Source organism: Leptosomus discolor, chromosome 5 (genome assembly GCF_034619465.1).
Source record: "Leptosomus discolor isolate bLepDis1 chromosome 5, bLepDis1.hap2, whole genome shotgun sequence".
Classification (NCBI taxonomy): Eukaryota; Metazoa; Chordata; class Aves; order Leptosomiformes; family Leptosomidae; genus Leptosomus; species Leptosomus discolor.
Window position 1 is genome coordinate 16,501,132 of NC_141395.1, and position 27,905 is coordinate 16,529,036.

The 27,905-nt window shown below is 43.0% G+C and overlaps 1 protein-coding gene across 4 annotated transcripts; it reads right to left on the reverse strand.

Annotated features, from left to right (window-relative positions):
• Positions 1-4,145: 4,145 nt before the first annotated feature.
• Positions 4,146-27,819, reverse strand: ERCC3 (ERCC excision repair 3, TFIIH core complex helicase subunit). 4 transcript variants are annotated; one of them, XM_086466194.1, is made up of 15 exons: positions 27,786-27,819; positions 27,441-27,646; positions 25,953-26,189; positions 25,265-25,314; positions 23,759-23,894; positions 23,411-23,578; positions 22,107-22,311; positions 20,775-21,089; positions 19,446-19,630; positions 16,250-16,452; positions 12,652-12,748; positions 12,348-12,465; positions 11,081-11,199; positions 5,155-5,307; positions 4,146-4,319 (listed from the first exon to the last, which is right to left on the reverse strand). In XM_086466194.1, exons 1-15 carry the CDS (start codon positions 27,802-27,804, stop codon positions 4,185-4,187), a joined length of 2,346 nt encoding a protein of 781 aa, XP_086322320.1. In that variant the 5' UTR covers positions 27,805-27,819; the 3' UTR covers positions 4,146-4,184. The 4 variants fall into 4 exon arrangements, with proteins under 4 accessions (XP_086322320.1, XP_086322321.1, XP_086322319.1 ...); XM_086466195.1 differs by having other exon boundaries at positions 27,441-27,641; positions 27,772-27,804; XM_086466193.1 differs by having other exon boundaries at positions 27,765-27,804.
• Positions 27,820-27,905: the final 86 nt, after the last annotated feature.

Here is a 27,905-nt window from a genome sequence, read left to right on the forward strand (position 1 = left end):
TTCAGAGTCAATGGCTTCATTATCATCTTACCAGGAATTCTGTTTTCCTAGAATCACTCTCACTTTTTAACAGTCTTGGTTATATCTGGCTTGTAATTACTGGAACATTATTTTATGATACACAGTATAATGAATATTGTGCTGTACGTTTTACGTAACTGTTTAAATAGCTAATGCATCTACAAGTATAATTTATGGCAGTAAAAGAGATTTGATCGGAGGCATTTAACTTTGCCCAAGTAAAATCTTCAGCTAAGACTGTACAGACAAGCTCTTTGGGACATTTTCAAGGAAGAAAAGCTGAAAATCAGTGTTGAAATGTCAGAAATGTAAGCAAAAATTTTCACTGTAGTTTGAAACGTATCTCCACTGAAAAAGCCATACAGTTAGTCATGATTTTTGCCTTTTCTGACTGTCCTCAAACCCATCTTCCAAAAGATCTTTTCAAATTGTGAAGTTACTTCTTTGGAATGTTAAATGCTTCCTAAATTCCCATTCTTTGTCCTGAAAAGGGAATAAATTTGAACTTAACAGGCTATGAGGTAAGAACAGAGCTTACAGGTAATTTAATATTCAAGCAGCTTTAGTTTAAAAGTAAAGTGAGAACTGCTTCTCTCAATCTTTGGTTTCATCTAGCTTAGGACAACAATTAAAATCCTAATATTGTACAAAAAGAAGATATTTCAACCAGAGCAAGCTAGCCAGTCCCAGGTGTTGGTAGCACTTACTGTTCAGTGCTTAAAACCCCATGAATTGACTGCAACAAATAAAGAATTCAGCTCTACTTGTAGAGTTTTTGTAGCAGGTTTAGATCCTTATCCTGTGCTTCTCATTGTGAACCACTCAAAGTTATCCTGAGAACCACTTGCCTTGAAGTCCCAAGTTTTTAAACACACTCAAAAAAATTAAGGCTCTACTAAAAATTATCACCATCAGGAGGGCAGAGAAGTAGAAATGGGGTGTAGTTTAGTGCTTTGCTGAGCCATAATGCTGCTGAAATTGCCACCCCAATGTCACTGTGCTCCTTTAGTCTACAAGGCCATCTTAAGGAGTAACAACAACATCCTTCAAGCATTAGTCCCTTCACAGACACTTGCTGATTTGCCACAAGGATGAAGAGCACACAAACACAAATTTCAGTATTGGAGCCCATCAGAAACACAAACATAGAAAAGAACTATTAAAAAATGACAATTCCTCAAGAAGATTGTGTTTCCTCAGTATGGAATCCAGCCTAACTAAGGAGGTGGCCGGGGAGCACAGTAAAAGCTTTTATTTCAGCAAGGAAACCTGAATTACGTCCAAGACAATCGCACCTCCTCTGTCCACAGCCTTCCAAGAAACAATGTACTTGCCCTAAAGTTCACCTGCCTCTGCCATTGCTCATAGTCTGAAACAGTTTTGTCACACCAATCTGTAACTTTGCCCCCATTTTAGTCAAAGTCCTACAGCAAACAAATCCTTTTTGGGTAATCACCTAGCCATCGCTGTTCATTTGCAAGTCATCTGGATTCACAAACCGTACTGCACCTTGCTGCTGCTGCTGCTGCTAGGAAACATGGCGTTGCTCAAGCACACTCCCGCAGGGATACAGGCAGCATCTCAGGAAGGTATGCACACAGCAGTGCAATGGCAGAAAGTAAGATTTTCTTCACGTGCACCATTTTCAAGGCAAACGTGGAGCTCTCGGCCATGTTGTTTCCACAGTCTACTTAGCAAGCGATCTCACTGTCCATTTGCACAAGAGCAGCACTGGCCAACAAGAGCGTCTGATAAAGCATGTGAGGACCTGACTGCACTCCGAGAGCTGGGTCCCAGATTCTTTGGATTCAGGCTACAGGGCCACGAGAGCCCACCATGCACTGTCTGGTCACAGTGAAGCGTTACGATTGCGTCCCCCAGCACCGCTTCAAATAGACACCTGCCTGGCAAAATACAGGGCCAAGCTTTGTGACTGAGCAAGCCTCGTCAGTTCCCTAGAGGGCTGGGATTACAGACTAGCCCTGGAGCAGTCCCCTGCGACCTCTGGGTGAGGAGCACCTCTGAGCACTGCCAGGCTGCAGGTGTAGCGAGGGGCCAGTACAACAAACCCGCAGGAACCGGCAGAGTGCCTCGGTGACTGACTGCTGTCTGGAAAGCAGAACTGACTGCCTGTATTCCATTGCTGACGCTACCACGCGCAGCAGCAACTCTTTTGTAGTGAGTAAATACATACTAGTCTGCCACTCGCAGCTACAGCCTGGAGTAACAGCAGGCAGTAATTAACTGCAGTAATCATATCAAAGTAATTGAATGTAAAGTTTGAACACCAACACACTATTACTGAAGCATGGAGCCGTTCTTACCTTGGAAAATTATTATGCTTTACATGATGCTGAAAGTACTGCATCCCACACAGACCCATTACTTAGAAGAGTAAAATCATTAGTCATCATAGCCAAGACTTACTACATAAGAACTAAAGTGCTGTCCTAAATCCAGCTACTACTAGTGCCACAATTAGAAAAAAAATCAGTATTACTATTAAGCCATTTCCACGTTTAGTAGAGTTGTTTTTTCAAGTTTATGAAGAGTGGGGAATAGTTCCAAAGCAATTCATAAAGCGTGCTAGAATTATGCAGAGGGACACTGGCCGACTTGCCCAGCTATCCCATTGTCTCAGACTGCTCCCATTATACTAAATTATCATTTTTCTACAAACTGTTGCCACAAGAGCCGGTCTGAACTACTACTAGAAGTAAACAATGCTTTAACACTGGAGAGAGGAAATCAGCACCAGAATACTGAACATTAATCTCTTCCATATAAGCCACTCCAGGACTGTCATGTCTGGTCCCAGCCTGTGAGGCAGAAGACTCAGAACAAGAAAAGACCAAGCATTACGCAGGAGGGCTGAGAGACTAAACAAAGTTTAAGCTGAACCAGATCAGTTCCATTTTCAAAATTACCTGACTGATACAGAGACTGAAAACAAGCAGGATGTGTTCTGAATTACGCTTCCAATATTTCTGAATTCTCCATTTGTGAATCTATGCTAATAAGAAACAGAACCAGTATATTTCTGAAGCACATGTGTCATATAACCAGGATAGCTCTACCATACATACTCCTTCCAGTATGGTAAAGATTTATGCTAACCTATTTTGAACTAACAGATCAAGATCAATGTTATTTCACAGGTTGTTCCTAAAGCTCTACACACTCTCCGCAAAAAAACCACCTCATAATACCAAGTAGCATAACTGTTACAATATTAAGCAGATTTTACTTAACAAGGGTTTTTCTGCTACAAACCACCCCCACCTCTCCTCATATTTTCTGGAAATATACTGCAGTCTTCATTAAGAAAAAAGTCCCAAACTCAGGAATCTTTCCTTCACACCTCTGCTTCCAACTTATACCTTATGACAAGTCAAACCACTTTTTGATTCAATAATAACTCCTGCAGTGACATTGCACTGTTTAGCAGTTACAATGGTTTTATTGCATGGCTAATAAATAGAATATAAATAACAAGGGAAACAGCTTTTATTTCAGCAACTTCTCAACAGTAGCAAGAAAAATGAGGAAAATGGAGCACAGAATTTATTTGTAATTACTAATGATCTCCTTGAGTTTACTTTGGAGACAGTCCCTGTTTCTCCTTGTCTTCGAACTTCAAAATATTTCCAAACAATGTTAAGAGTTTTAAGTCATAAATATAAATTAGCTCCCCATTTAAAAATAGTATGTAAAGTGCTCCTATCAGGATCTGTTCTTCTTAATGAATGATTTTTATTTAAGCATTTTAAAAAACAGTATTTTGTGGAGAAGATACAATAATCAGATAAATAATATTTCAAACATCAGTACAAACTTAATTTACAAAACCTTTCCAGAATTCATCTGAAAAAAATGATCTTCAGCTGATAAAAATAAATTCTATTAATTACCCTGAAAACCAGACAGGTATAACCAGGATCCAGTCACTGGATAATCTCTTTCCTGTGGTAAGGTTTAGTTCCTTTTTTCCTTTCACATTCACCCACAAAAGCACATACGCTGCTAAGTAAATATGTGGCTATACAGATGCATATAAAAAAAAGTCTTTTAAAGGACCTGTCAGAAATTTCAACTCTGTATTTTAAGTTATGGCAACGGGTACATGGATCCACAGTTTTAACAAAATGCACACATGGAGGACATCATTTCCGGAAGCGTTTAAACAGTGGATGGATGTGCTTATTTGAAGAGGCCTTACTCCGTGAAGAGTGGTATTCCATGTAAACCGTATCATCTGCTCCTGACATAGAGCTCATTGTGCCCGTACGACGTGACACCTGGAAGTAAGGGGAGGAAAAACACACGCTCAGTGTGTGATTAGATAGACCAACGCTGACCTGCTGATGCCCACTGGCTGCTGGGCAGCACTGTTCATTTAGGGACCTTAATGCCAAAAAGCCTTCCAAGTTTTTTCCTTAAGAAGAATTTCTACAAAGAAAGTCACTGTCTGCTACTCACCACAAGTATACAAACATCGTAAGGTTTAACATGGAAAGGTACCTTAGTGTGGGAATTCCTAATGCATTTCAGCACAATGCCATTTAGCTAAAAATTAACTCTAAAAAATTAATTTCCACATTGTAGCTTGACTTTAACTTACATATCAATCAATGTTACAGGCTAGCTATTTTTCTTATATCTGCTACTGAAAATGTCAAACTACTATGTACACTAACAGTACTTCTCTTGAAAATGAACAAAAGTGGCCCTTATGCTTCTGCCTTCTGGGCATGAGGAAATCAGGGCATGATTCAAGGAGCACAGTGCCACCACAAAAGTGTGTGACATATGTGTATCTTAAAAACATTTTACAGTATTTTCATTGCTTGTGACTTAGAAGATTTACTTCAAAATTTGTAACAATAGATCAGTCATCTTCTCCATCAAATACGATGGAGAAGGACATGAATTCCATGCCTAACTTCTTTCTAGTGCTCAACGAGTGAATTACTCAAACAGCTAAGTGCTAATGTGGCTTAAAAAAATAAATCTGTTCTCCAACACTTCACAAAGACATTAGGGCGTCAATGATGGCATCACATTTAGAATTAAAATGGAATCGTCCAGTTCTGTTCCATTTGTGGTCATCTTTTCCAAAGTATTCTTTATTACCTGAGCTGACTTTGAACCATATTCTCCAGCAACTACTTCCTCCTCAGCATCCAAGTCAGATGCTTGCAGGACTTTCTGGAGAAGCTGCTGCTGTTCTTCTTTGGATGAAAATGAAAGTTCTTCTTCTTCCATACCTGCAAGCTTTGTAATTACCTACGAAACAGAGCACAGTACAAGGTGAGGGCTCTTGCTCCTCACTGCTAGCTATTCAAAACCAAGACCAGAATTTCTGATTCCATATCCTTTTGGAACTGCCTTCAACTGTTATTAGTGGTCTAAACAGCTTAACACTATGCATAGCACAGACATATATAAAATCTTGCTAAGTGGTGTACATATATATACACGCACACATCCCTTGTTATATTCTAGCTGGAAATGCAAAACACATACTTTTGGGAAAACAAACAAACAAAAAACAAAAAAACAAAAAAAAACAAAAAAAAAAAAAAGAAAAAAGAAAACAAAAGCCCTGGACACGTCAGCCAAACACTGTCCATACCAGCTTGACCAAGAATCTGACCAAAGCACGTAACAGCTCAGATGCATATTCAACTTCCTGCAAGGTTAGCTTCATGCTGCGGGCTCTAGATTTGTCTGGTTTAAGAACTAGTACTTTATATTTAACAAAAATAATCCACTAGGCTTTCCAGACCCTGAGAATTTTACCATAAACATCGAGGAGTAAGGGAAAACCCCCCTAACATTGAGATGTATGATCAGTTGAGACAGTGCGGCAACCTGCAACAAAACAGCAGCAGCAGAGCAAAAGGACTCTTGCCACGTTTGGGTACTTAGACACAAGGTAACTTTGCTGTAGTCTGTTCTCTTTGAGATTCTTAGTAATTCATTCGATAACCATGGATGCAGGGCACATGCCATCTACTGGCAACGTGGTGCCATGTACTCCATTAGCTGAAAAACCTCTTCTGAAGAACTGAAAAGCTCTCAAGTTTCTGTTACAAAGCTTTACAAAAAAGCAGCTTGCTTTCTTCTTTAGATATATTTTGAAAATTTCACAGGAACTTTTCCTGCAGTTAAATGCATTCTGGTAAACGCACATTTATACATGAGAATGTCAGTTTTTCCATTATGTTTCCAACTTGAAAAGGTGTCGAGAAAGACATTCTAATTCAGCCATTTCCCTTTATTATGTAGTGTTTCCCCTCCTCATCTTCCTTTTTCAGCTTCTCTCGAGTCAACACAATTAGAAACAAATTACCTCAGTAATCTGGGCTTGATCTGATCACAAAGACTGATAAAACAATATAAATACAGCTTAAGGCAAAACAAATCCACATTAGACACAAAGTACTGTTTTTGAAAAACACAGTGGTGAAACACTAGAATGAATAATCAGTGTTGTGGGCTGCTGGCAACAGCAATTTGTAACCCAAAAATGGATGTCCGACCAGGAAGACCAAGTAGATGAGACCCTCTACACACAGACAGGAGCAGCCTCATGTTCACAGGGCCTGGTCCTCACAGGGGACTTCAACCACCCCCCAATATCTGTTGGAGGGACAACACAGCAGGGCATAAGCAATACAGGAGGTTCCTGGAATGTGTTGATTAACTTCCTTCTTCAAGTGACACAGGAGCCAACGAGGAGAGGTGCTATGCTGGACCTGTTCTCACCAGCAAGGAGGGGCTGGTAGGGAATGGGAAGCTCAAGGACAGCCTTGGCTGCAGTGACTGTGAAATGGTGGAGTTCAAGATCCTTATGGCAGTGAGGAGGGTGCACCGCAAGCTCGCTACCCTGGACATCAGGAGAGCAGACTTTGGCCTCTTCAGGAACCTGCTTGGCAGAGTACCATGGGATAAAGCCCTGGAGGGAAGAGGGGCCCAAGAAAGCTGTTTAATATTGAAGGATCACCTCCGCCAAGCTCGGGATTGATGCATCCCGACAAAGAGGAAGTCAGGGAAAAACGCCAGGAGGCCTGCATGGATGAACAAGGAGCTCCTGGACCAACTCAAAAAAATGAAGCCTACAGCAGGTGGAAGCAAGGACAGGTAGCCTGGGAGGAATATTAGAGAAATTGTCTGGGCAGCCAGTGATCAGGTTAGGATGGCCAAGGCCCTGACAGAATTAAATCTGGCCAGGGACATCAAGTGCAACGAGAAAAACTTCTATAGCTATGCTGGTGATAAAAGGAAGATTAGGAATAATGTGTGGGCCCTTTCCAGAAGGAAATGGGAGATGGAGAGACCCAGGATAAAGAGAAGGCTGAGGTACTCGACGACTCTTTTTCCTCAGTCTTCACCGGCAAGTGCTCCAGCCACACTGCCCAAGTCACAGAAGGCAAAGGCAGGGGCTGGCAGAATGAAGAACCACTCGCTGTAGGAGAACAGATTTGAGGCCACCTAAGGAACCTGAAAGTGCACAAGTCCACGGGAAATACAGGCTGGGCGGAAAATGGATCGAGAGCAGCCCTGCAGGAAAGAACTTGGGGGTGCTGCTGGATGAAAAACTGAACATGAGCCAGCAACTTGCGCTCGCAGCCCATAAAGCCAATCGCATCCTGGGCTGCATCAAGAGAAGCGTGGCCAGCAGGTCGGGGGAGGTGATTCTGCCCCTCTACTCCATTCTGTTGATACCCCACCAGCAGTGCTGCATTCAGCTCTTGGGCCCCCAGCACAAGGAAGACATGGACCTGCTTGAGCAGGTCCAGAGGAGGCCACAAAGATAATGAGGGAGCTGGAGCACCTCCCCTGTGAGGCCAGGCTGAGAGAGCTGGGGTTGTTCAGGCTGGAGAAGAGAAGGCTCCGGGGAGACCTTATAGCAGCCTTCTGGTACTTAAAGGGGGCCTACAGGAAAGGTGGGGAGGGACTCTTGATCAGGGAGGGTAGTGATAGGATGAGGGGTAACAGTTTCAAACTGAAAGAGGGGAGATTTAGATTAGATATTGGGAATAGGTTCTTCACTGTGAGGGTGGTGAGGCACTGGCACAGGTTGCCCAGAGAAGCTGTGGCTGCCCCCTCCCTGGCAGTGTTCAAGACAATGTCGGACGGGGCTTTGAGCAACCTGGTCTGGTGGAAGGTGGGGTTGGAACCAGATGATCTTTAAGGTCCCTTCCAACCCAAACCATGCTGTGATTCTATGTCTTTCTGAGAATGTCCTAGCTTTAAGAATCCATTCAGGGAAGCAACCTGTCCCACTATATAGGGCTACAGAACACTGTGGTCCCCTTTCTTGTTTATTTAGAAGCACATGATCATCTCAAGAATAAAGAAAAAGGAGTCATGAAAAGCAATTTTAAATTGCATTAGCCTGTTTCCTGTTGTGGTTGCAAAACAGTGCTAACGTGACTCATAGAACAGAAATAACTCCCACTGCATCATCATTTTTTTAAGCTGTTCAACAGATGCCAAGTTTGAAGTTATCCCCAATTCTCTGATGTAGTAAGGAGTTCTGCTATTGGTTTAAAATGTAATATATCCTGCATTCAGCCTCTAAATAAAACCACAATACAGTAAATAACTAAACTATGGTTAGCTAACTAAAAAAACCCCACTAGATAAATACACTCCAAGCAGTAAATTGTGATGACAAGGCTCCTATTTAAGAAGCAAAGACAAAGTAAGTGATTTAGTGAAAAAATATTTCAGCCCTCTTTTTGATGCAAGGCAGAGAATGGAGCTATTGAGAGATGGTGAGAAGAAAGTAAGTCCTAGGAAAAAACTATGAAAACTGTTACCCTTTTAAAAGGAGTAATGAATTTTTAGTAATTTAGGCATTAGGAACAAAACCTCTGAAGGAACATCAGCACTGAAATAATTACCTAAAGATGAGGTAGAGTCTCCATATTTGGAAGAATAAGAAGGTAAATGTGTGCTGGGAATGACACATACACAGTTCATCTTGCCTTGGAATGAAGAAACAAAATAGATGGTTTCTTGGAAGTTTCTGCCAGCCCTATTATCCTTTGATGCCAGCTATGACTAAGGCTGGCAACAGAAGAAAACAGATATTCTACCATTTTGTTCCTAAACTGCAAATAAAGAACATTCCAGTACCCGTCAGCTAAAATGTTGCTCCAGATACTCAGCTGCCACTTGCACTGCTTTTTTTTTCCCCATATCACACCAAAACTCCTAGGACTAGGTCTTCCTTGCAAAATAAAATCCCTCTATTTTAGCCTTTTTCTTAGTTCCAAAACCCAAGGCATTCAAATATAAGTAAAAGGATTTCTCTAATCTCCTTGGCTATAGCCACATAGATGCATTTGCTGTAATTAGCTGCAGCTTAGCACTGATCTACAGTTTTGTCAAAACACATTCACTACAAAGCAAAACAAAGTTTTTACCGATAAAGACTGTGACAGTCTGTTTCGGTGTAAGGAGCCCCCTAAAGCTCTCCTTAACAGGCCAGCGATTACAGAGCAATTATTTACTTCAGCGTAGCTGCAGCTCAGAGAGGTTTTACCCACAGGGATGTCCCGTACTGCATGTACGCCTCATGCGGAAAAGCTCTTAACTAGCTAAGCTCCAAGGGCAGCCCAGCAGAGGCTGCTTGCCCTTGCCCCTCGTGCACCCCTTGCATGACTCCGTTAATGCTATACGCTGAGCTTTTTCTCTGCAGACAGACACGGGAGCCTTATCTTTTACTCTTCTTCTCAGCAACGTTTCTTATTGGTAAACTCCAGTTTTGTAAAGGAATAATTTAACCTAAAAGCAACAGCTATCATGACACTCTGTTGCCTTTAACAACCCAATAGATGAGTATATGGGACAGCCCATGGATTAGAAGAAAAATAAATGAGGTACACAGTGAAATCTATAAAATAGAGGAGCTTTGGTGAAATGAGATTTTACTTTTGGAAGAAGACAACATAAACTGAAGTCCAAGGGGTGATCAACTTTCAAGTATGTCTGGAGAAATGAGACAGCATTCAGTCCTTTACAAAAGTGACTTCAGGGGAAACTTCTAACTTTCAAGTCATGGCTCTTACATTGTCAACACTGAAAATGCTCTCTAGTTTGAGGAGTATGCTTTAGTTGTAGTTAGGAAGATTTCTACTCTGCAGTAACAGTCTTTTCCTGCAGTAAATTCTGTAATTTCTTAATCAAACTAGTGATTTTGGTGATATACTTCATTCCCTGCAGAGAAAATTACAGGAGGAGAATTGAACTGTCATTGGAGGCTAAATAAGCACAGTCTGAAGACCTCTATTAGCCAGAACAGTTTCTGCTAACACAGAGCCGCTGTACCAACATGTCTGCATCCTGACTGATCTTCCGTACCACTGCAGGCTTTGGACAGCATTGTGGAAATGGTGCACAAGATTAGCGTGTGGACAAGGGTCCCTGAAAAGTCTTTCTTTTAGAATGGGTTGCTAGACACTTCAGACACCTAACTTTACAATTCCCAGAGTCAGATGTATGAATGTAGGACGGATGAATCCTGCCTGTTGTATGTTCTCTTTAGCCACAAGGAAAAAGATTTTCTCCCTGTAGTGAAATACTGGTCTGAGACTGGAGTTCTTTGGAAATTATTTGTGACTTGTGATGTTTTGGAAGTTTTCAGAATTGCTGCTGGCTGCTACGACACGAACACCTATCAACAAACAATGCTTTATGCACAACCAGTATGGTAACGTGTAACAGGAGGCCTGCACGGATGGACAACTGAACAGCATGAGCATAAACCAACCATGCAAGTAACATCCTGCTGCACTCCCCACCGAGTGCTCGGTTTGAAGTTAGAATACTTACCTTCCCAGAAGCTGTGCTAAGCTGCTTGCATCTACCCTCACAGTAACACAGATGATAAAACAATACTGGAACAGTTCTTGTTTGTGAGCAAAACCTTAATTAATACATTTCACAACCGGAATTCTCAAGTATTTGACCTAATACTAACATGAAAGAATATGAAACTCATATTCTTAGGCCACGAGTATAATAAACAGAAGGGACAAGTTACCTTGAAGCTATAACCTTGATCTACAAGAAACCGTTGTCGCTTCGTTGAATATGCCATTTCCTGAGTGTCTTGGGATACAAGAGAATAAAAAAAGGCATTGTATTCCTCCGCAACCATGCCTAGGAGATAAAGACACTGAGCAATTAGTTCCATTTGGAACACTGCAAGCAAGAACAAAAAAGGAGTGAATACCGAAAACAGGTGTTCAAATAAGTTGTCTTTCTACAAAAACAGTTCACAAAGTTTAGCTGCACCCAGACCTTACATAAACTGATTGACAAAGTACACAGCATGGAAATTCCTACTCTCGTTCTTACTAACTTGAGAATGGGTGAAAAGGAAAAAACGGAAAGAATGTAGACTAACACAATTACACTGGTGCTCTGAGAAGGACCTGTTTATTACACCAGGTAAGACAAAATTACTTTTAAGTGTATTATGTAAAGAGTAAAAAGTCAAGAGCAAGGATTGCAACACACGTCAAAAAAGCTCAATAGAAAAAGACAACGGAAAAGTTTTATCAATGTAAACCGGAGTTTGCAGTGCTTTTGCACTAAAGAAGGTGAGACAAAGATACTCAGCTAAGAATTCATAGGGATACTTGAAGCCCAGGATATACCAGGCTGCGTACAATTTATTTTTTTTAAACTTAGTCCTTATTACCCAAATGGCACTGAGTTCTCCTTTAAAACCCAAAGTTTCACTCTGACTTTGTTAATTCACTAACGTAGGTTTTGTATGCATTTTCAAACAAAGCCTTAGCCCTAACAAGCACAAACTGCACATAAGCATACAGATCTTCTGTGCGAGTAGAAAGTGCTTTAAGATAATTTTTCTAAACAGAAAGCTCCTTGGTTATGTTTTGGAAAAATGCAACTAGTTGGAAATGAAATCCCGTTTTTAAAAGAAAGTAAACTGCAGTTATCAAAAATGTGCTTTCTAGATACTTGTTTTTTAGAGCAATACTATGATCTTTTTTAAAAAATGATTTCATGTTGCAGAAAGTATTAAGGAATGAAAAAGAGAAAGAACCACCAAAGAACAAAAAGTTCATTTTCCTTCAGCTTTTTTTTTGTCCTTTGGAAGTTTTCCCAACACAAAGCTTTTCTGACCAAGAAAATGCTTTGTTTTCACTCAGTGGTGCATAGGCATATATTTTCTTTGACTAAAACATAATCCAAGGATAATATAAAGAAATTTTATGAACATCCAGTTTCTTTGCAGTTCTATGATCCAAGGCCCAGAGCCCAACAACCACCTCATTTACCTTTTTTGGCTCTCAGCACTCGTCCCAGTCTTTGAGCCTCCTGTCTTCGAGACCCACCATGGGACGAAATCTGAATCAGAACATTGGCTTCTGGCAGATCGAAGGATGTGTCACCTACCTGTAACAGAGAAGCAGCCTCTGAGCAGAATCTGATTTCCATATACCATCAACAAAGACTTAATACCAAGCACACCTTTGTGAGCTGTGATACAAAGGTGCAAATGCACAAGACGTGTATATCTCACTCTTAAATAACGTTCACCCTGAGGATAGGTACGAGGACACACTGAATGTCCTCACTTACCTTGGAAATGAAAATAGTATTGATTTTTGGATTGTGTTTGAAGTTTTGTAGAATTTGCATTCTTTCTCCTTGTGCAGTAGGACCATATATATAGGGTCTGAAAAGAATGGAACATACGCAAATGAAATCAAGATTTCTCAATCATTTCTTACGAGGTACTAAGGGAGCGCAGTACACATTCAAACTGATATAAAAACAAAACAGATTTTGGTACAGCCTACAGTTTACTTTTAGCTGGTTTAGCTCTTTATGGCAGCTACCCAGTTGATGGTGGAACCCTCTGCAGCAACCCAGTCTGCCAGAAACAAATTCTGACAGTTATAAATGTTTTGCAATTATGTGCACCAATGAAGCTGTAGATCAACAGACTGAACACATTTGCTAAGCCTACATGAAAGACTGAAGGCAGCTGTTAAAATAAGAGATTTTTTTTTCCCCTCAAATCTACTGCGTTAGCACATTGACAGCTGCAACCTTTGCTTCCTATTTAAACATTTGAAAATCCAGGCTTCTCTATCAGTGATATGCCGAGTGTCACAAGCTGACTGCTGGATGCTGTTCTGGGAAAACTATTTTTGCTTTTGAAGCTAACCTCTTGCCCCTCCTAATACCTTCTGGACCTACTGCAATGAGAACAAGGTCCCAAATGCTCCATGGCCACGAGCGGCTCACAGTGGCACTCCACCTACGGCTTCTAACGTTTGACAATGAATCACCTTAACGAACATTTACTATCGCAATCCAGAAGGCTCACACCAACTCTCAGTCACCCATAGACTTCATGAGTAACTTGGGCTACTATGAATTTTCCAAGATTCTCTTTAGAGTCTGGCTGTTGTCTTCCTGCCCAAGCAGAATTTAAAAAAAGGAAAAACAAAAAAAAAAAAAAAAAGAAAAAGAAAAAGAAAAGAAAGCTAGAAACAGCAAAGCCCACATAAAAAATGCAAGGCATGCAGGAGGGCATAGCCACTGCTTTTCCATCTGTTGCACTGCTTTTCCAAATGCTGGTTAACAAGCATCTCCAAGTAACATGAATCAGGTTCTACAATTTCTATTTTGTTCACACTTCCATGCATTATTTCTACCACAAGGAACCAATCTCAAATGTTTCATTTAACTTTTAACATTGCACATACATGGGTGGAAGCTGGACATAAACATGCAGTGCACAGTACTAAGGTTTTCTGTTCTTATCAACTAATTCCTGTGCATTGGCTCCTCTTGCTTTCTTTGCTACAAAGTTCATTCTAGTTTTTCTTTTAACCAAACAATCCTAGTCACCTCTTAATTCTTATGTTTAGCACACTTAACCAGATTTTTAGAAAAACACAGCTAAAAAATGGGAGTGGCAAATGAGTCAACTGTGAAACAATACCATTATTATTCAATTGGTAGCACTCAGTAGTATTTTAAGTGTTATTTTAAATTTCATTTAATATTTAAATTGTGATGATTTTAATCCCCAACAAAACTTAAATGGAAGATTAAAACTGAAACTAAAGCATTTGTGAGCCTTCTGTTTCTTAGTCATGAAGAAGAGGTTCAAACACACTTTTTGTTAACAGAATAACCTAGAAGTCCTGGCTACCAATCCCCCATTTTAACCCCTCCAGATCCTACTTGACCATGATTTATTAACACTATCTGAGCACCTTCCTGAAGCTAGAACATCCAATGCTAGACTGACTTTTTTAAAATGACTTCTTTTCCTCACTGCAAAAAGATATTTGAGGGATTTGCAAAGACAGATCCCTCTTCCATTAACTGACATAAATGTTGAAACCACGGAGGCACAGTCCTTCAGAAACAGTGACTTAAACACACTAGTAACACCAGTAAAAACCAGTCAGCACATGAGCTATACTATACTGGATGACAGGGTAAAAGCTGGTTAAGCAAATTTGAATTCTGTGGCCCCAAAAAGTATAGTCAAAATAATTCCTGTCATGTGCATGGTCTTTCCCTGCCGGTACCAAGGGAAACGGGGGGTCAGGGAGGAGCTGGCAGAGACAGCCAGACAACAGCCACCTCTCCCTCCATTCAGGAGCCCGCCCACCCTACGCGTTCGAATCGGGTCATGAGGAGTGCAGTGGGAACCGTCCTCCTGCTGGGCCAGCACTGGCCGGGCAGACAGCCTCGGCGGCCACCACCACTGTACCCGCTGGGCTGCTCACCCCTCCTTACCCATGTTAACTCCTGCCCCAGCCAGACCAACAGCTCCCTTTGTTTCAGCGCACTCAGAGCAAACTATGACAGAAAATTCTCTGGTTAAAGACTCCCTCACCTTTACCCAGCACCGCAAGCCTCCTTTCTTTCTAACACTGACAGCCATAGAACCCGGAGCTCCATATATGATGTTAGGAATGGAGAATTCACTCAAGAACATGAAAAGCAAGCACCTAGTATTTCTTCAACTGGTTTTCCTGCCATGCCTCTACAGCATCTACCGCATTTAACAACTGCTGTGCTGCTTAGCAAGCACCCCTCCTAGCATCGCCTCTGAAAAGGCTTTTTCTGTGGTGCGCTGAACACTGCTAGAGACATTCCAGAGGCATCATTACAGCTAATCTCTGTCCAGACAGATTAAAAAAATGATGAAAGAGACCACGGGTGTTGGAATTCTTCCAGCACCATTAGCTCTGCTTACTATTTGATGTCACAGCAAGCCAGCACAACATGGCTGTTAAACTACAGTCAAAACTAACCATGAATTTTGGAAAGTGTAAGGCTTGTTCATGGTTTTGGTACGAAGTACTGCCGAAGTTCCTAGTCATGAAACCATATGCAGTCAAATGTCCCATAGCTTCCAGCAAAGCATTATTTGGGTTTGTCAAAGAAAGGATGAGGCCACTTCTATGCTTATTTTCCCCAATAACTGCTCTATGTCTCATCCTCGCAAACACTCTCCCTGATCATTCCTCCCCAAACCCTACAAACACACGATGCTAATCCCTCGTTAAACTCCATTCGTAAAACTTTCCGTAACTGCACTCATGTTACAGTCCTTTCAGGCAGCTGAGGAGCTCATGAGAGCAATACCCTTTCATTTATTAAATGACTGAAGTAGCTCCAGGCAGTGCACGAGTACAGCACAGATCCCCCAAAAGTTTGTCTTAGGTTTTTTAGATAAGATCTTTTGAGTATCTGAAGAGGAATGTCCTGGGTCCCAAAAGATCCTGAAAGATCTACAGTGTATATTTGAAAACCTTTGCCTCAGAGAGACAAGGGAAGCTACTGTCCATTAAAGAAACAGTTCTAGTGATATTTTCTAAAGCCCCTAATTTTTCTGCTGGCTTTTAATAACAACAAAATGGATGGAGAAATAACAACAATCTTTCACAGAAATCTTGGAAGAAAACTTCTCTAAGACAAATGCTAAACAGAGGTTCTTTTTAAACAGTTCTACACCAAAATAATGTTGCGATGCTAATAAAATCCATCAAAAAAATACCCTGCAAGTTCCTTTTTATATAGGAGGACTGGAGTTAAATCAAAGTATTGTACAAAATATCTAAAGACTACTGAAAGCTGAGAGATTATAAGGCAATTTTCCAGGAAGGAGGAAACAACAATGCCATTGTTGGTTATGACCACTTACTTCCCAAGTCTGATTGCATACTCCTTCAGTGCAAACACGTTGTCAGCAAATACGATGATTTTATCATTCCGTCGCTCATGAAACTTAATCAGGAACTGGCAAGCTCTGAATTTATTTGGGTTCATGGTGTACAGCAATATCCGTTTCTTTGTTTTGATAGCTACATATTCTCTATAAAATTCAGGTGACATTGGGCACCAAACCTAGAATTAGAAAACATACACACACCACAAAGTAATCCTCCATTATTTATTTATTTTATTTTCATGGGAATTGAAAAGATATCGGGGGGATGATAATGCATTATAACTTTCTCTGTAGTGCAGGCCACAAACTTTAACACAGTTAATTTCTGTACCAAATCGAAAGCTACTGGTTGGTGTAGTCTCCAGCACTGCCAAACTGTTTAACCTCATTAATAATCTGGCCTTCCAAAACGCTTTAGCAGTGAGATCCATAACAGAAATAGGCAGCAGGACTGGAAGATATTTCCTTTATGTCTCATACTTAATAATTTTACTGAATGTTACTACTTTTTACAGAGCAATAATTAAGGGAATGAACCGTGTGTGTAATCGCCCTGTCACAACAGTCAAAGCTTTTTCCGTAAAAGTTTGTTTTCATCCATATTCTGAAAGCTTAGAGACACATTTAGTCTTCATTGCAGAACAAATTTACCTATCTTTTTTCGTATACCCACACAGGAGTGACCTTTATTTTAACAGCTATTGAGTCTCCAACCTTCAAAACACCAGGGTTGATGAGAAGTTTCCAATACGTTTCCCTAAGCAATTTTTTAATTATGCAAATACATATCACAGTACTGCACAAGCCGAGGCTTACTGAGATATTTTCTCTACTGTAGCATGAAAAACCAAGATATTATGAAGTCTAAAAGTTTATGCCAATGCAGTGATACTATCTATAGCATATAATGACACTATCTATGGTGCATTTAATTCAGAAGACATTCTTCCTGCTGTACATGGGTTATTCCTCCATGTCCATTACACAATCCAAATTAACAGTATACTGCAAAGAAAATCCTCTTTCATAACCAACCAATGAAGTAGTTATGTGACAATTTACAAGAGTTTATCTAAAAAACACGAATTGTTCTGTACTGTTAAGAACTACTTTTTCGTGTCAAGACACTTTTTCCAGTGAGTTAAATGCTAGATGAGGCTTTTTTCATCCCTTGACTACATTAACAGTAAATTTATGCAAGGATTAGGCTTGGTTGTTATTGTATGCTGCCTATATGAAAGATCTAAAATTCTTATATCAGAAGGGAATATTTCAAAGTGTGAATGAGATATGAATACAGAACATTTGATTGTAGTAAAATAATTAATCTACTGCTCAACGCCTCTGACTACATGGCAAACTGAATATATTTTGATTTGTATTTGCATTCTCTTCTGGCTTTGGAAATGGACAAGATCTACTTCTCACCCCAATGGTCTTCTCATTTTTACATTTTGCAAGACATGCACTCCAAGCCAAAAAATTTAATATGGCAGTTGGGCAAGGGATTATTTATAAATTACAAAATTCTGAAAATATAGTTAAAGAACAGGCTTGCTCTCTTTTTTAAACTTCTTTTAACTGTGCTACTTGTTGTCTTTTAGAGCAGTGCCTGCAATGACCATGACCTGCCTTAGCAGAGAGCAGCAGCACTGCCCTCTCTTGCCACCTGGAAAGAACGGCACTCGAAGAGCAAACCCAACATCCTTCTTGGCTGGGTGGGACAAGTTGATTAAAGATGCTACTTCTCGAAAACACGTCAAAAAAATCCAAACAAATATACAATGCAGTTTGCATGTATTAGACGTTATTTATCAGTCACCCACATTGCTTTTTTCAATTATTTGCTTTTAGTAGTCCCATCAAATGTTATTTCAAAACACAAAGAACATAAACTTGCAGAACTTTCAGATCATTCAGAACAGAGGCAGCCCATGCTTCACTTTTCAATGTCTAAAGGGCAGTTCAGGGACCGAGGAGAATTCTGCTCCCAAGGCAGAATTAACCAAAGCGCCTAAGCAGTCAAGTTTGAATTTGCAGACTGGTTACTCTCCCTTCAGGAAGAATTGTGTGAAACCAGCAACAGAGGTTTAAAAACCAAAACCCAACAACAACCAACAGCAAAAAAACCCCACCACCACCACAAGAAACCTCCCACAAACAATGAAAAAACCCCACAAAAACAAAGCAAAAAGCCCCAACAAAAACCCAAGAGACACTGAAGTTATAAAACTCTACCACAGCACATTGCAGCTGCTAAAATTTAGTTCCATTCACCAACAGTCCAGTTCATGAAAAAGAAACCCACTGATGGTTACACAGAAACCACGTACAGTTCATAAATGACTGAGGGCTTGGAGAAGTACCAGGAGAGGTAATAGTTACGTTTGCCCTGTTTTTATACTCTTCCCTAAGTAGCTTCCTTGACAGTTATCAGAGACAAGATATTAAGTTAGGCCTTCAGTCTGACCCAGAAAGGTTACTTTAATATTCTAATATGCCTGCATGAAAGGTTTCCACTTCTCTGGAAAGAACAGAGGTCACACCATTATATTGGAAAGAAACAGTAAGATCCAGTCTTATGTTTTCAATTTTCACCCTCATGAAGTCAGGCCGGAAATAAGCAGGGGTTTTCTTTTTTAAAACCTTTTTAAACTTTCTACTAGCCTTCTTTGTTTTAAGAGTTACAAAAATTTTCCTCAAACAACTACAGACTGCCTACCAGCTGAAGTCTCTAAAAGAGCTTCCAGCACGCCACCTGATGTTACGCTCACCATAACATGATGTTACGCTACCACAGAGAAGCAAACTTAAGATAGGAGGTCAAGTCAGACAACACGAATGTCAACTGCACCGAAGTAGGTCTACAACACCGCAACCGCTGTTCGCCTTTCCCAATGCTGACGTGGAGACAGACGATCAAGCACCACAATCCCCGCAAAGAGAAGGAGTGCTGAAGTCACTCTGAAGAACATGTGGCTACTGGATTTGTCACATGTTCACATCGAGGAGCAACAGCCTTGCCTAAGCTATGCAGTAAATGAAAAGTCATAAGGGCACCTGTGTTTCCCAGCCAAATATTTACAATTTTATACATCTTCCTTAAAAAGAAAAAAAAGTTATAACCATACTAAATAAACACTAGTAGTACCAAAAAGCAGAGCATCACCTCAGCACACTGGACTTTAGCAATGTAGCCACTGTTCTGCAGCTCCATCCAGTTGGCTTCATAGAGCTTTGGTCCGATCAGGAAGTTCAGGTCAACAATTTTATCGTCTTCTCTGACCAGGGTAGCAGTCAGCCCCAGTTTACAATGAGCTTGCACAATAGTGAGCACACGTCTGAACATTTTTGCTAAGAAATGCAAGACAAATTTTCTGTTTACTTTCCCGAATGGATTTAGAAGACAAACACTGCAACTTAAAAACCACTTTACTCCATTTCAGATACACTTCTAACAAATCTGTGTTACAGCAAACTTCACACTGATTGCAGCTTTCGTTTACATCTTCAGTGTAATCTGAAAATCCCAGTAAACCTTCTGGCACCGTTATTATTTCCCACTTCCCAAGAGAAAATGAATATATCCAGAGGTTACATAACTTGGTTTAGGTCATACAGGATTTCATAGAAAGAACTACAACACAAGGATTCTTGGCTGACTGCCACACTCAGGGCTTCTAGTATATGGCAGAATTACTCATCTTTAGTGTTGCTACAGATCACAGAAGAGATTCTGTACCTCAATTTTTATGAAACCAAGAAAGAAAAAAGGTGAAAGAATGGTGGCTGCAACATGCTACTTTGATAAAATGGCAGTTAATCATCAAAGTCGACTTCTGAAATCCATCATTTCTGCAGATACCACATTATACTCAAATGAACTCATAAGAACAAGGTAGAGCAGCTAACAGAATCCTGGTGGTACTTTTGGCCAGGACTATTCCACAGACACTTCAATACTACGTTATGGCTTTCCAGTAGTACAGATCTCAATTAGGTAGTAACTTCAAATACAACAGCTATTTCTGGACAGTAATCACTACGGTTACTCACATTTTATTGAGCAGAAATAGATATGAAAAGCTACCCTACAGTGCCACTATGTATCAAAAGAAAAGAAGGCAGATTAATTCCTCTCCTGTTCAAATTTGTCTATAGCAAAATTACATAAATGTAATTCAGGTATCTTAAAAGCACTTTATCAACCTACATAGAAGGAAGAAGGCACTTGAATTTTACACTACCATTATTGAAAACACAGTGTCTAATTCAAAGGGTTTCAGAAAACTAATGGTTGGCTAAATTTTGTGGTATCAGGGGAAAAAAAAGAAAAAAAGAAAGTAGAACAGGGAGTTTACTTGTCTCTAAAGCCTAAACCATGGATTTACTCACTATATTAATCATGAGAAAGACAGCAAAAAAACCTCACTTCTAAAAGAGCAGAGTAACATTAACAGTGTATGTAACATGAAAGGTTTGCACGTCATTTCCTTACCAGGGATAGTATGTACTTCATCAAGTATCATAAGGCCCCACTCCTGACTTTTAAGCCACTCCATTACTCTTTCTGCTTCCCAGGATCTTTTTGTCGTGTGCCCCAACATGGAATACGTGCTGATAGCAATAGAACAGCCAATGGGCTTGTCTTTGGCATCAGAGGTGAACCGACATATCTGACTGTCGTCGATGGTGGACCACATCTTGAACTGGGCTTTCCACTGCTCTACAGACACTGCAGAATTACCAAGGACCAGGCACCGCTTGCGGACAGTGCACGCGGCCGTCACTCCCACCAGAGACTTGCCAGCACCTGCAGGAGCAGAAGAGTGATGTTCATTAGTCATCTCAGATCGTCACTAAAGACTGGGGGTGCGGAGCAAAGGAAAACTGTGAGAGGATATGAAATCACCTAAGGCTAAATTCTTCATTGTTTCTTTACGGCAATAGCCTTAAAGAAATGGAGTATTCACTTCTAAAAAAACAGATGGATTGTCTACTGGACACTTAACTGTACTTTCTCAAGAAGATCATGTAAACAATGGCTTTGCCAATTAGAAGCAATCATTATAATGCTTTCTTAATTTCAAAAGCATGTTAAATTCCAGGTGGGTACAGAAAGCTTCCTCTGGAGGTGATCGGTCCCACTGCCCCACCAGCTATGTTTGTTCCTCCACATAGGAAGCCCTTAAATCTATTCCTCCCTCACGCTTCTTTCAGCATCCCTTACGCACTCTCTCAGGCCCTCAGCAGATCTCCCGTGTGCCCCCTCCGCCCCCAATACCAAGGGCGCTGCCGGGCAGTCTGCTCTTCTCTCTCTTTTCCGTTGCTTCCCGTAGGTTGTCTCAATCTGCACATTTCTTACCTCTTTCTCAAGATCCCCTGCCCAGAACTGAGGCACACAAGCTCCTTCCTTCCTTGTACCCTCCTTACACCATATTCGTATTCCCAGCTGCCCCCAGTCTCCCTGTTCCCAACCAAGGAGCGAACGATACCAACGCCAACAGCCGGATGTTTCACTGCCAGACCAGCAGAGCTGACTCGGAGGGAACAGTGCACGCACCCCGTGCTCCCATGACCACAAATCCGTTCTGCAGCCGCTACAGGGATACTGGCAGCCCTGTTAAGCAGACGCCTGACAGCTTTATCAACCCGGCTCTCCTCATCACAGCCTCACCACCCACTTGCTGAAAACCAACACGACTCTGCATTCTGCTACCCGGAACAGTCCCAACTACTGTCTGAAACCTGAGCAGCTGGCCTGTTTGGAAGTTACTTTTCTACAGGCGAATAAAGAACAAAACCCCTAAATGCCAACCCAGAAACTTACCACAGGGCAACACAATAACACCGGATCTGGCTCGCCCATTTCCAAACATCTTCCTGAGGCTTTTCTCTTGATAGGGCCTGAGGACCGCTGTAGGTTTCAGATCTATATTAATATCAGGATTCACTGAATCATTTCTGAAATCATATTCTGCCAACAAGGGGTACTCCAAATGGATACAACGCTTCTGAAGTTCTTCAATCATCTCCTGAAAAGGAAACAAAGCTTCAGGTGGTAAATTCTCCACATCTGAATTAATTCTTTTCTTTCCCTTTACAAACAATCCGATTATATAGTACCATGTGAAGTCACATTGGTTTTTGTAAGCTCATGAAGTCTGCAAGAGTTAAAGTTTACTCCAAAAACTTTATTCGTGATCACCCCTGTGCCTCTCAAACATTTTAGATAACAGTTGATATTAGAGGGCTCTTTAGACAAATGGAAGAACATGATGCATCAATCTCAGATGTGTTGTTTATCTGGCAGTGACTAAACCGCACCCTGAGGTCCTGCAACAAAGAGCTCCATAACAGACACAGACACAAAAGGTTCTGTGTGTTACACAGAAAGACCTACCAAAGCTGCACATCTGTTATCTGGAAGATCTCCACACCCTGGTAACGCAGTTTTTCCTCCACAACGGCAGGCTGATTCAACCACCAAGAGGTTGGTTGTTGTTTTTTGTTTTGTTTTGTTTTGTTTTTTTAAATAAACAAAATAGCTAACAAGTTTATCTTTTTTTTCCTGTTTTCCCCAGTAAGGCATCACTAGAATCACTGAGTCCAAAAACAACTTGAGAAATTCTACCAAAGCCCCCCAAAGGTCAAGCCGGGCCTGTGCTCCAACCTCCAACCACCTTTCTAAAGCTATGAAACCAGAACCAGCAAGAGCTCCTTCTGCTGACATGGATAATGGAACAAAAACAGAAAGAAAAGAAAAAAAAAGAAAAAGGCAAAAAGCAAGCTCTGAAACCAAAAGTGGATTTGCCCTCCACTGAATTCTCGCTTGCCTTGCACAAAGCAACCCTAAGCGGCAGAGACGGGAACCTCCGCCAGCCTCTGGAGCCTTTCTCCAGGCTGCGGGCCCTGCGCCTTGCGGGCAGGGCAGGAACAATACCCGGTCTGCCGCCCTCTGCACAGGAGAGGAAGATTCTAAGATTTTGGAAGGTAACAGGAAAGAAGCATTAACGACTTCCAGTGATCTCCCCTATCAAGCAAAGAGCCGCAGTACTTTAAGTTCTCACGCATATTTGCAAGTCCTGGGCACGATCCCCAGAGCTACAAATGCAGAGACTAAAACACTCATACCTGCTTGACTTCGAAAGACACTGTCTGTGTTTCCTCCTCCTCCTCCTCATCTTTGTCCATCTGCTCATAAAACTCAAATAAGTCAGCTGGGACATCGGGCTTATTCTGAGCATCTGTTCCCTGCGATGATGTTGACGGACCAAAGCTGCCTTCACTGCCTTTGGCAATCTGAAAGAGCCCGACAAGGATTTTCACCGAGGGTTTCACTAGAGACGCACCCTGCCCTCTCCCCCCCGCAGGCTGGGCTCATGAAGGAGGCACAGACCACTGCCGACCACCAACCACTCCCAACTACTCGACAGTTTTTCTACCATTAACCCAATAATTTTAAAACGTGCCCAAACATACCGCGGATTTGCTCGTGAATGTCTCTGTAATGAGCTCTGTTTCTTCGCCCTCAGCATTTCTCAGGCGACAGTCTCTAATTACATGGTCTTGCAGAAGTTGCTGAATGACATCAGGGTGGGTACTTTCCACAAAATACCTAAATTAAAGAACAAAGAAAAACATTTTTATGAACTAATCAACTGAATAACATAAACGAAGAGTGGCGTAGACACTTAAATAGAAAGCTATCCCAGATGCGCTCTCAAGTATCCAATTTTGGGGGCGGTAATTTAAAAATAAAGAAATTATAGCAAACAAAATTTTCAAAAGATGCCTCATACCAAAAGCATCACGTACTTTGCAGTTATTCATTTTGCTCAAATGTTCTCTAACATAATACGAGTGGGAAGCTCCAGCAGAACCGCCCAGAGAGCTCTCTCCTACGTGTCTTTATTTGTGACACATGACACAAGTCAATTTTTTGGAGACTGAACTGAGTCTGTGAAAACACTGGATGTGGTGTTTTGAAGTCCTGCCCACAGGACCAAAAAAGCCCACAGGACAAAAAAGCCAAAACTTCCATAACACGAACGATTAAAAAATTTAAATTAGTGCATCCTGAAATTGTTTCTCTCCCTGGTGATTCATCAGTAATGGCGACGCTTGGTTGGGGATCACACTTAAAATACAAGCCAAGAAAGACTTAAGTCTCAAGTGGCATGGGAGACAGCTCTTTCTCAGAAACACCTAGGAAGGGGACAAAAAGCTGTTGGTAATACGAGCGTTAGTTCTGCCCAAAGCAGCAGGTTGAAAAAAGCAGCAGCACAAGCAGAGCATCGGATCACAGCCCCAGGGCTTCTCCAGGGCTGTCAGACAACAGAGACCTTTGCAAAAGAAAGAAAGGGAGAAAGAGAAAACGCAGGCAAGGTACAGATGCAGGCTTCAGGTTTCTGCTGCCTCCTTCCTTTCCCTCTCCCTGCCACAGAACCACAGGTTTAGACAAAACGGGTCAGCTCCAAGCTAGCGGACCTCTCAGGGGCCCTCCCAACGTCACCTTCTAGGTCTAAACCAAATCAGAGTCAACCCAGCAACAAGCACACGCCTCTTGCCAACGGATGTGCTTATCCTTCCTGACTAATGGATTACAGGTCAGAGTGCCCAAGACCGAAGGACAGCTGTGGAAAAGCTTGTCTGACCAGGCTCGTGTAAATTAGGAAGGAAGGAGTGAAAGAATTATCCAAAACCCTTAAGGGTATATTGCATGTCCAAGCAATAAAGAAACAAGCTAGAGTATCAAGTTTGCAACCTACTTTTAAAAACGTAAGGCGAACGAGCAGTGGCTCAGGACAGCCTCACCGAGTTCACCGACTAACGTGTTAAACACTTTCCACCGCTGAGAAAGTGACCCTGCGCTGACAGATGCTACGCTCGGCTGGGACTCAACAGCTACCGAGAGCGCTCGCTCAGGCGCAGCTGTGCATTCGGGGGGCTTCCTCGGCCAGGCTGGCGAAGGAAGGAGCCACTTACCTGTTATGTTTCAGTACCAGCTTCACCTTCCCGTAGCTGACAGTACACAGCTACAAACGAACAAGAGCAGTCGTTAGGAACACGCAAAACAGCAACTCTACATTTAGGACCAAACGCTGCAACGCAGTTTAGGTCTCTGGGGAAGGACAGCACCACGTCACATTTACTGGCAATGCTGTCCCGCCTACGGAGCAAACCTGAAACGGTATTTTCAGGACACACGCGCATCATCCCACGCAGGAGATCAGTCACAGATATTCAGTTTTCACACCCAATTCCAAACCGCTTCCAAGACTGCAAGAACACCCTGGCAGGGTAAGGCAGGCCATGTTTTATAGCATCTGGCCATTCCAGACTGCCGCCCACGTTCAGCCTTCTCCCAGAGCAAATCGGAGGAAACTTTCCCCACGTACAATTCCCGCTGGCTGGGAGTGCGCACACAGGTGCCTCGGTACGCTTTTTTTTTTCTAAAAAGGTATAAGCCAACAGGATGTATCTTGAAAATAGCATGTGTGCAGCAATATACTATGGAAAAGGTAAAAAAGTAAGATAAAGCCTCTGTTCTCTTGAAACAGTGACAGAACAGAGTAAGGTGGTAAAAAACAATGAATAGTTAAAAAACTCTAAATCAGCTAAGCAGAGGCATCGGGAAAGTGATATATTTCCAACACCAGTAAAATAATCTTACCTTGATAAACTGAATTATTCCATCCGGGACACCAGTCTTGCTTAATTTTTGTAAATACTCTGTGATGTCACTTGTTTGTAAGCCAACGCTAACAGCAGCATACAGCGAGTAAGCAGTCAGCTTGTACTCGTGAATGTGGGTTGGTCTGCACACAGGCTCAGCAATGGCAACCAAAAAATCCTGTGCGTATTTGTAAACTGGAGAAAAGGCTTCCAGAAAAATATGGCCATCAGGAGCCTACAGAAATAAAAAGAAATGCTGAAGGCACAACAGCATCAGTTGAGAAAGATAAGGGATTTCCTATAAAGCACCGCTACGATACGGAGATGGCCCACTACTCAGGTAGTAACGCATCACAGGGTGTCAAAAAAAGCATCTGCCCTAACAATGAAGTTACAAGAAGAAAGGAGACACAGAACATACAACTTTTGCCTTCTGAAAGGGTCCAGACACTCATTGGTCCGTGTTCCTTCTATGGCACTAAGAATAAACCACACTCAGATCAATTAAGCTTTTCCAGACTGACACGTTGGGGTGTTTTTCCTTTCTTCATGCTAAGCAAACTGCTTGAGCAGAGGCAAGCTTCCAGCCCTATTGCCCTGAAACAAAACAGAACTCCTCACTCATTTTACACAGAACGAACAGAAGAAGAAAGACGGCACTCGTGCGTCCACAGCACTCGGTAACAGACGCCGGCAGGGCAACCGCCACCTCTCTGGACGCTTGTACTACGGGCCAAGCCTTGGGCAGGTTAACTGACGTCCCCCTCAGGGCAGAGAAAACCAGCAGAAGACGAGACCAGCCCCGTCTTCAGGCTGTCTCATTCCGACACACGAACCCCGCGGCTGCGTCACTGCCACAGCAGCTCCCACCTCTGTCAGCAGCGCTTCCACCGGGCGCGTCCCCTCCCTCACAGGAACATCTGGCTCACGGTGTTCCGCGGCCCTGTCCGGTCAACGGCCCACCCACAGCAAGGGACGCCCGACAGAGGGGACCTCCGAGGAGGCTGCTGGGATGGCAGCGACTCACCTGGGTCCCCCGAGCGGCTGCCAGGCAGGGGCTGGCGGCCTCACGCTGCTCCCAGCCCGACTGCCCCGGTACGGGCGCTCGCCCGCCCCCCGGACCAGCGGAAGCCCCGCTCCGAGCGAGCAGCCGAGGGCAACCCCCGGACCACGCTCCCCCCCCCACCCCGCACACACCACCCGGCTGCTCGGTGTCCCCACCTGGCTCCGGGGCGCGGAGCAGGCTTTGCCGGACGGCCTGCGGCCCAGTCCCAGCCTCTTCACGGGGGAAACCCCCACAGCCGCGTCCCTGCCGCTCTCCCCGACAAACCCCACCGCCGGGGCACAGGCCGACAGCAGCCGGGACGCCCGCTCAGGCCCGCAGCGCGCCTTGCTCGACCCAAACCGCGGCTGCCGCTGGCTCTGCAGGGCGCCGGGCGCGACTTCGCCCGCCCCCCGAGGCGGCGACCGCCGGGGCCGCACGTACCACCCAGAGGGGCCGGGAGGAGTGGTCGGCCTTCAGGGGCATCTGCTGCCTGTAGTCCTTCGCCCCGTACTCGTCCACTTTGGTGCCGCTGTCCTCCACCTGCTTCCCCGCCGCGGACGGCACCGCCTCTTGCGACTCCTTGCCGGGAGCTTCGTCTTCATCGTCTTCGTCGTCATCATAATGGCGCTTCTTGGACTTCTTCTTATCTGGGAGCAAAGCCGGAGCGGTGAGGAGGCGGCACGGCCGCCACCCAGGCCCGCGGCACCCCGAGGGGACTCCCCGCCCCGCCGCCCCCGGCCCCGCCGCCGGGGCGCGCCCCGCCGCCCCCCGCCCCGGGCCGCTCACCCCGCTCCTTCCTGCCCATGGCCGCCGCGCTGCGCCCGCCGCAGCCCAGCGCCCGGCCGGCGCGTCACTTCCGCCGCGCGGGAGGGGAGAGGAGGAGGAGCGGCGGAGCTGGCGTTCCCG

Excerpts from the sequence above, each read along its gene's own strand:
- ERCC3 (XM_086466192.1), bottom strand. The coding sequence starts at position 27,804 with ATGGGCAGGAAGGAGCGGGGTGAGCGGCCCGGGGCGGGGG. Across the intron at positions 26,190-27,440 it reads CCTCCCGGCCCCTCTGGGTG|GCTCCTGATGGCCATATTTT; the intron begins GTACGTGCGGCC and ends TTATTTCTGTAG. Across the intron at positions 23,617-23,754 it reads CACGAGCAAATCCGCGGTAT|TGAAACCCTCGGTGAAAATC; the intron begins GTTTGGGCACGT and ends GTGCGTCTCTAG.